We start from the raw sequence: 8,197 nt of genomic DNA, 5'->3' as shown, positions 1-8,197 counted from the left end.
CCAAAAACGACCTCCTTTCCCAAAACAAACACCGTTCAAAACCCGCCATCCGGAAAGAAACTCTCCCAATACAGCTCCCCACCCATTCCAATCCCGTCAAACCCCATCCCCTCAACCGCATCCATCCCAGACCCTATCATACCATCCACCCCGGCATCCTCCGGCGTCAGCCCGCTCCCCTCAGGCCTCAACCTCAACAACAACCCATAGCAAAACTCCAGACTATCCCTCGCCGCCTTTGCCACCGCCATACCAACATCCCTCCCCTCCTCAACAGCCGCCACCTGTCCCAAAATCATGCCCAAAAACATATGACTCTTGACGTTCGTCTCCCCCCTCCTCACCCGTTCCTCAGCAAGCCTCATCAACTCCCCTACCGCCCCTTTTAACACCTCCCTATAATGCGTCACCCGTCCCAGCGTCCCACTCCGCCTTTGTGACTCTACATGTGACAGCAACTCCAACCCGACCGCCGACGCCGCGTGACGGATCCCCTCCCGGAATAAACCGCCGCCTGTGGCCATGAGCTGCGCGAACAGCGGGTCGGGTTGTTCAGGCGAGATGAGGGCCAGCGCGGCGTCCAACGATAGCTTGAGGGAGTAGTGGAAGAGAGGGTTGGCGTGCGCCGCGTGGGCGGGCGCGTAGTGCAGGGGGATGAGGAAGCGCCGGGTGAGGTAGTCGAGGAGGTTGCGGTGGAACGGGGTGGCGGATTTCAGGGCCTGGGACGGGGCCAGGGCGGAGGTGAGTTGCGACGTGAGGGACAGGATGGAGGGGTAGGAGGGGGAGGCGTGCAGGTTGTTGAGCAGGTGCACGATTCGCAGGCGGGTGGGGAGGGAGGAGAGCAGGGCGAGTTGGATCGAGGTGCTGGTGAAGGTGGTGGGCGGGTGGGGGGTGAGTGAGGTGGCGGAGTCGGAGAGGAGCTCGTCGTCGTTGACGTTGGCCGGCGGGAGCGTGTCGAACTCGTCGAGCGAGATGCGCGGCGGCATCCAGGCGTCGAGCGAGGCCTGCACGACGAGCTCGAGGATGGTGGCCCACAGCCGGCGGCGGAGCTCGGCCTGGAGGAGGGGCATGGCGGGAAGGTGCTTGGGGTCGCGGTGCAGGCCCATCTGCATGGCGCGGTGCACGAGCGAGCCGACCGACAACCACACCGTGTCGCCGCCGATGGAGAAGATCTGGCGCGCGAGCAGGGTGAGGCAGTAGATCTGCAGCCCCGTCATGTTGAGGCGGTCCTTCTCCAGCGGGCCTGAGAGCCACATTTGCGCGGCGTAGATCCATTGGTGGACGGTCTCAATGTTGCGGTGCGTGGCGGCCGCGTCGCCGTGGTCGTAGAGACTCGATCCGATGCCAATGACGAGGAGCACCTTGAGGCGGAGGTCGGGTGCGGCGGCGTCGGGCTGCTCCCAGAACTTTTGGTACTCGGCCCAGAAAGTCGGGGCGTGCAGAATGCGGTGCGTCGACTCGAACGACGCAAAGTAGAGGTTGGCGATGGCATCGGCCACGTCCCGAGAAGGGGGGTTGAGGCCGTAGCCCGGAGGAGGCAAGCCGCGGGTGGGCCGGCCAACTTTGATGCTCTTCGCCCTTACCTTGCATTTCCGCAGGTACTCGCCCGCCTCGGTAATCAGAGCGGCAACTTCAGGTGTCTGAAAAGCGGGTTCCTTGCTGTCGCGGCCGATCATCTCGCTGTAGCAGGCGATGATGGCGGCATACTCGTCGGCGGCGGCGCCCATCCAACGGCTCCGGCCCCAGTCCCGGGGCTTGTTCAGCACTGCCTGCCATTCCTGCTGCGTGGCCGGCGACGGGTGGGCAAGAGAGTTGCGGTCTGCTTCGGAGAGAGCATGAAGAGTGGTTAGGTTGTCGTCAGTCCGGGGTGCCGACGACTCCTCGAGCTTCTGCACCCGCTGCAGGAGATCACGGAGGCTGGGGCTGAGACCGTGGTCCGGGCCATGGTCCGAAAGGGACGGCCGCGAGTCCGAAAACTGATGAGGACGGCTGAGAGACGGTGGGACTGGTTGGCTATGAGCCGGGGTGGGGGCCGCGGTAGGTGCAGCTGTCGGCGCGGGTCTTGGTGGGTGCCTAGGATCATGATGGTGCACCGAGAGCGGGTCCCGAGCTGGCGGAATCTGGTGCGCTGTGGACGCACTGGGCAAGGGAGATGGAAACGGGTGGGCTCGGCCTGACACGGACGGACTTTGCGTGGTCGCGCGTGAACTGGCGGCATCATCGCCGAACGATTGCTGGTTCTCGGCCGGGGACTGTGACTGTGCTCCTGCTCCTGGACGGGATATGGATATGTTCTCCTCGTAGCTGTAGGGCCGGTAGATGCACTGCGTCTTGTGGTGCTGGCAGTGGCCGCACGGGTTGTTGTGGTCGCACTTGATCTTGCGGCGACGGCATTCGCGGCACGATAACGCGGGCCGTCGCCGCCGACGCAGTTTCGGAGTGGGCGGGCCTGCCGCTGGTTGTTGTGCCTGCCTCTCCATAAGATTGGACCTGGCCCTGGAGAGTGGATGTGTGGGTGGAAAGACCCAGGTGGTCAGAGACGCGCAGAGTGCGAGTTTTCCGTCGCGACGCAGTTATCGGATTGTGAGATGGACTGACGGACAACGGACCACGGACGACGGACAAGCTTATCTCCGCCGCATGGACAGCAACCAATAGGAAAAATTGGGTAAGTCACGGCACTTGCCCCACATTAGCAAGACCGTCCTATTAAACACACTATCCTACTATGTACCGTTAATGTAGTATAGTGTGTGCCTCCATCTCACCTTGACTGCGTTCTGTTCAAGGGAAGGAACAACCGGATGGACTACCTGAGCCACGGTACCTGTATTCTGTAAGAACGGAAGGAGCCACCGCATCCGATACCTGATTTTGTGGTCCGGCTGGGCATCTGGAACGACCCTAATAATTCACAGCCAACCAGACAAAATACACCCAAATCCTACAACTGCTTTTCAACGCCCAAGCTGGCTAGCACCCAAAGCGAAATCGGATGCCCTGAGCTAGCGTAGTCATCAGGATCGGATTTGACGGGAAATTTATCTTGCCACTGACGTGTTTAAGATCTGAGTACCAGACAATGGAGATAAGATGAGCACTCTCATGGCAATTTCCCGCCATAGGTATGCCGCTCTCGGCCGCAACCACTCCTTCTCGGCCGAAGTGGCTTTTGCAGACGAGCGATATGATTGGCGGCACCCCCCCCTTGCTGCCTATTTAGGTAGGTTCACACAATCACCGTACCACACCAAGCTGACATGCCTTCCTTCCCCCTGCAAGACGCAAGCGGCGTCATGCAAATCGCACACCATCCCATTTTCAATCCCACTAGCATCATACTTTTTATTCCCAAGCAAATCCCGCAATGCCGCCTGTCAGCCTCCGGGTGCTTATCAGCGGCGGGGGCATCGCCGGCAACGCGCTAGCCTTTTGGCTCGCCAAGCAGGGCCACGATGTGACGGTCGTCGAGCGGTTCCCGAACCTGCGTCTGACCGGACTGCAGCTCGACCTGCGGGGCCATGGCGTCGAGGTGCTTCGGCGCATGGGTCTCGAAGACTCGTTCCGCGCCAAGGCGGCACCAGAGCAGGGCATGCAGGTCGTCGACAGTTCCGGCAGGCGACGGGCCTACTTTCCGGCCAACAAGTCTGGCACGGGCCGACAGGCCTTCACCTCCGACTTTGAGATCATGCGGGGGGATCTATGCGGTCTCCTCTACGACGCCGCCAAGACCTCCAACAAGTCGCCACAGTACCTGTTTGGCACCTGGGTCGAGAGCTTTGCCCAGGACACTGACAGCAAGAGTAATCCTGAGCTGCCCGTCGAGGTGCGCTTCGACAACGGCAAGACGGACAGGTTCGACCTGCTCGTCGGCGCCGACGGCCAGTGGTCGCGCACCCGCAGGATGATGGTCGGCCCGGGCAACCCAGACGGTCTGCAGCGCATCCCCGGGCTCAACTTTGCCTACTTCACCATGGCGCGGCCGATGCAGCCCGGCGAGGAGTACCTTGCCACCTCATACATGGCGCCGGGTCGCCGCGGCATCATGACGCGCCGCCACAGCCCGGACGCAATGCAAGTCATGCTGTCGTGTCGGAGCGACCCGGACCGCCTGCAGAATGTCACGCGCGGAGATGTCAAGGCCGAGAAGGAGGCCATGGCTGACATCTTTAAGGGTGCCGGGTGGATCGCTGACGACATCATCAAGGCCATGAGGGACGCGGATGATTTCTACTGCGAGCGCATGGGGCTGGTGAATCTGCGGCCTTGGTCCAAGGGCTATGTTACGCTTGTCGGCGACGCCGCACATTGTCCGACCGTCCTGACGGGTATGGGTACTACCTCGGCTATGGTGGGTGCTTATATTCTGGCAGGCGAGATCTCGACGCAGTGTGCCGATGATGGTGATGGGAGGACCAAGGCGGAGCGAGTGGAGAGGGCTCTTGAGGGCTATGAGAGAAAGTTCCGCCCTTACATGGACCACGTGCAAAAGGATGTTTTACGGAATGCCCACAACCAGTGGGCCATGGCCGGGTCGGCGTTCAGCGTTGGGGTCATGAACTGGCTGTTGGGTGTAGCCGCGTTTTTCAAGATCAATATGGCAGAGGCGTTTGGAATCAGGGACGACATCAAGGGGTGGGATCTGCCTGAATACGAGCGCATGGTGAAAGGATAGATCTGTGTTTGACTCTGCGGTGCATGACTTGTGAGTGTGATTGAAAAGTCAAGCTCTGCTCAGTTTATTCAGTTTGCCACCTGTTTATATGCGAGATTCACACGGTATAATGAGCGATTGTCGATTTTACTTTGAAAGGGGTTAGCACTACCTACATTGTTTGAGAGCGAAGAACCTGGGGTTCCGTCTTTTGGTGCAGTGGGAGTTCTGAGGCTTTGAATAGCTACAACCCTAACAAAAATCACAGGCACGACTTGTATACTGCCTTTATTGCTTGTTTCGAAGGAATGTTGAAGCAACCCTGCAACTCCTATACCACAAGAGACATGACTGGCTGGCCCACCAGACCAACGACAACTGAACCGAATACATATTCAAGAAACGGGCGCAACCTCCTGTGGCATAGCAGTCTTGACGCCGTTCACCCCGCTTATCCCATGCCCCTTGGCCTTCTTGCTCGGCAGGCCATCCGGATTGATGTCGTCAGACACATAAGCCCGGTTGATGAACGGCTCAAGAATGCGCGCCTTGGCACCCGTGATGGGGAACCGCACATGGCCGCGCACGCGCTCAAGATAGCGATCCATCATGGGCACGTAGTGCAGACCCGACGAGCCAAACCGGCGCAAAAGATGCGCGTTGGGCTGCGTCTCGAGATACTCCATGCAGCGCACGTAGACCCAGCGCAGCTCGCGCTTGAGCTGCACGCGGTCGCCCGCCACCGTCTCCGTCTTTTCGCCCTGAAGAATCCCCAGCGCCTCCTTCGCCATGTCCATGCTCATGCACTGGGCAATGGACGCCGCCTCGAGCGCGTTGTCATCCACCCCGCCCGAGACAAGCCCGTCAGTCGCCAAAATCAGCGCCGCGCAACCCAGAGTGTTGCCCGTCAAAACTCGGTACTGCGTCATGAGCGTCGTTTTACTCTTGAGCAGCGCGTAAACGCCCGGGTCGACTTTTTCAAAGTACTGCGTCAGCATCTGCCGCCACAGGCACATCTCGACGAATTCCACTTCGGCCGGGGGCAGACCCTCGCGGAGGAGCCCTTGCTTGCAGTCGTCCCACGTGTGGCCTAGAAAGCGGTAGGAGCCGTTGAGGAAGTCCTTGGGGGGCAGTTGCACGTCGTCTGGAATCGCGGCGAAGGCGACGTAGATTTGCTTCCAGTAGTCCTCGGGCCGCAGCACGCCGCCCCAGTGCACCCACCAGCTTAGCACGTCGCGCATGATGTACAGGCTGACATTGTCTGGATCTTTGTCGTTTTTGCCGGACGTGATGACGTAGTCGTCTGGGTGCGACTCGGGGGCTGTCAGGAGGTACTCGTCGATGCGGCGTACTACGGCCGACATGTCGTTGCAGGTGCAGGGGGGTTCGCATGTGTCGCCTACTGGGGGGGTGTTAGTTCCTTTCATTTTGTCTGTTTTTTCAAGTTGAGGAAGAATGCTTATCCTTACACACAGAGTACAACGGCATCGCCTGCTCGCTGATTTCGATGCCGTACCAGGCGCTCCCCTTCTTCTGCGCCACGGGAGTCGACGCCTGCCTCTTCATGTCGCAGATGTGCATGTTGTAGCGCAGCGGAGCAGACCCGAGGACGTGGCCGTCCCCAAAGTACCGCTTGATGGTCTCCCACATCTCCTTAGTCGACATGGCCATCTTGATTCAGGTTGGTCTGGAAGTCTGGATGCTAGACACTGCGTAGTAACACTCAACTGTGAGCTAACGAATGCTGGTTCCGTGAATTTTGATCCAAGATGCAGAGTGCCGACGCCAAGCAAGTACATCCTGATGTTCCCCCCTATTTTACTAGTACTTATCATTATAGGAAAAAACATCCATGTCCCACGTGAGGCAATTCCCATCTTGGATATTACCAGCTTGCTCTGGGATACTGCGGATGAGAATTACCGGGGACTTTCTAGAATAATGCCACATAATGCCAGGTACTGCAGTACGAATTCTCCCCGCCGACTTTCGCTGTGGCTCGGCGTCAGCGCGATGGATCGGGAAGTATTCTAGATACATTTTCCCCCGACTTTTTTCTCCCCGGGCTGACAATCTTAGTCAGATGAGCGCATAGCAAGGCATCTTTTGCACTTTCATGGTGTTTTTGTGTGCAGTATTTTGAATTTTATTGTCCAAAAGGGGCAACCCCTGAGAACATCGCTGCAGGGGCGCTGCATAGAAACATGGTATTTAAACACCACTGATAACGACTCATGCAACTCTGATGCACCGAGGGTGTGACATGCCGACTTTGCAAGTCCCAGAATCACCAATCAGCATCATCCGGCCCATCTTCAGAGTTTCAATCGGTCTCATCTGATCTCGCCATCAAACTGAATTGGCGATCATGCTCTCGTCCGTCTCAACCATCCTCCTCGGCCTTACGGCCCTCATCCCGGCGGTCTCGGCCGTGCCTGCCACGGCGGTGCCCCGGGACGACACTGCTGGCAAGCAGCAGCCCGGAACACTCCCTCTCCCTGAACGCCTGCTGTACCACTGGCCCAACGGGACCTGGGTCGAGAACATTGCCGTGCGCCCCAACGGCAACCTGCTGCTCACCACATCCACGCCCAACGGCACCGTGTGGCACGTCAAGAAGCCCTGGCTCGCCCAGCCCGAGGTCGAGCTCGCCTACAATTTCGACCAGTGGGTCGACCGCCTGATCGGCATTGGCGAGTCGACGCCCGACAAGTACATCGTCGTCGGGTCACGCTTCTACTCGCCCGACCCTCTGTCCAGTCAGGTCGAGCGGACCTTTGCAGCCATGGAACTCGATTTCACTCGCGAGCCACCCAAGGCTCGCTTAGTCGCCTGGTTCCCCGAAGCCGCTCTCCTGCAAGGCGTGGCCGCACTCCCCTGGGACCGGAGCACGGTGCTCATCTCGGACCAGTACGTGCTGCGTCCGCGGCGCATCCAGCAGGACTGGACTCCCTCACCGGGCCAGATCTGGCGGCTCGACACCCGCACGGGCAAGTACGAGCTGACCATGACCGACTACGCCGAGATGAACACGACGTACGCGCACGGTCCCGATGTGGGCATCGACGGCATCCGCATCCTGGGCGATCAGCTGTACTGGGTCAACCAGGACACGGGCGGCATCCACCGCGTGCAGATCAAGAAGAACGGGTACCCCGTGACGCCGCGCGCCAAGCCCGAGACGGTCGCCAAGGTTGATACCGAGTTGTGGAATGATTTTGCGTTCGGTCCTGAGGGTAAGAAGGATGAGTTGATGTGGGTGACGGGGTTTAACAATATCTATGCCATTTCGATCCGCAACGGGTCGGCGGTTGTTGTCGGTGGCGCCGGCCAGAGCAACAACGAGACGTACCCCGGTCCGACGTCGTGCCAGTTTGGTCGGACGGACAAGGACAAGAATATCTTGTATGTGACAGGCAACATGGCTGCCATCCCGCCCGATCTTGAGCACATCCAGCTCGGCGGCTGGGTGCGCGCTGTTGATACCACGGGGTTTCACTTTTAAGGACCAGTAGCTCCTGAGAACAAACTTGAAAGGGGTGG

General features: G+C 59.3%; 4 protein-coding genes across 4 annotated transcripts; 2 read left to right on the top strand and 2 right to left on the bottom strand.

Moving 5' to 3' along the window:
- Positions 1–35: 35 nt before the first annotated feature.
- N656DRAFT_838503 (uncharacterized protein) lies at positions 36–2,480 on the bottom strand (the record flags this gene model as incomplete). The annotated part of the gene is made up of 2 exons (XM_064818864.1): positions 36–1,923; positions 2,185–2,480. 2 exons carry the CDS (start codon positions 2,478–2,480, stop codon positions 36–38), a joined length of 2,184 nt encoding a protein of 727 aa, XP_064667846.1.
- An 887-nt stretch (positions 2,481–3,367) lies between these two features.
- Positions 3,368–4,855, top strand: N656DRAFT_736132 (FAD/NAD(P)-binding domain-containing protein; the record flags this gene model as incomplete). Its single annotated transcript, XM_064812722.1, has 1 exon — positions 3,368–4,855. The coding sequence occupies one exon, from the start codon at positions 3,368–3,370 to the stop codon at positions 4,673–4,675; it is 1,308 nt and encodes a 435-aa protein (XP_064667845.1). The 3' UTR covers positions 4,676–4,855.
- Positions 4,856–4,959: 104 nt separating this feature from the next.
- N656DRAFT_736129 (uncharacterized protein) lies at positions 4,960–6,310 on the bottom strand. The gene is made up of 3 exons (XM_064812721.1): positions 6,124–6,310; positions 6,010–6,056; positions 4,960–5,967 (listed from the first exon to the last, which is right to left on the bottom strand). Exons 1-3 carry the CDS (start codon positions 6,302–6,304, stop codon positions 5,050–5,052), a joined length of 1,146 nt encoding a protein of 381 aa, XP_064667844.1. The 5' UTR covers positions 6,305–6,310; the 3' UTR covers positions 4,960–5,049.
- Positions 6,311–6,795: 485 nt separating this feature from the next.
- Positions 6,796–8,159, top strand: N656DRAFT_847051 (uncharacterized protein; the record flags this gene model as incomplete). The annotated part of the gene is made up of 1 exon (XM_064819255.1): positions 6,796–8,159. The coding sequence occupies exon 1, from the start codon at positions 7,023–7,025 to the stop codon at positions 8,157–8,159; it is 1,137 nt and encodes a 378-aa protein (XP_064667843.1). The 5' UTR covers positions 6,796–7,022.
- Positions 8,160–8,197: the final 38 nt, after the last annotated feature.

The sequence above is a fragment of the Canariomyces notabilis genome, assembly GCF_033297395.1.
Source record: "Canariomyces notabilis strain CBS 508.74 unplaced genomic scaffold N656scaffold_20, whole genome shotgun sequence".
In the NCBI taxonomy this organism is placed as follows: Eukaryota; Fungi; Ascomycota; class Sordariomycetes; order Sordariales; family Chaetomiaceae; genus Canariomyces; species Canariomyces notabilis.
This window is presented reverse-complemented; position numbering and strand designations above follow the sequence as displayed.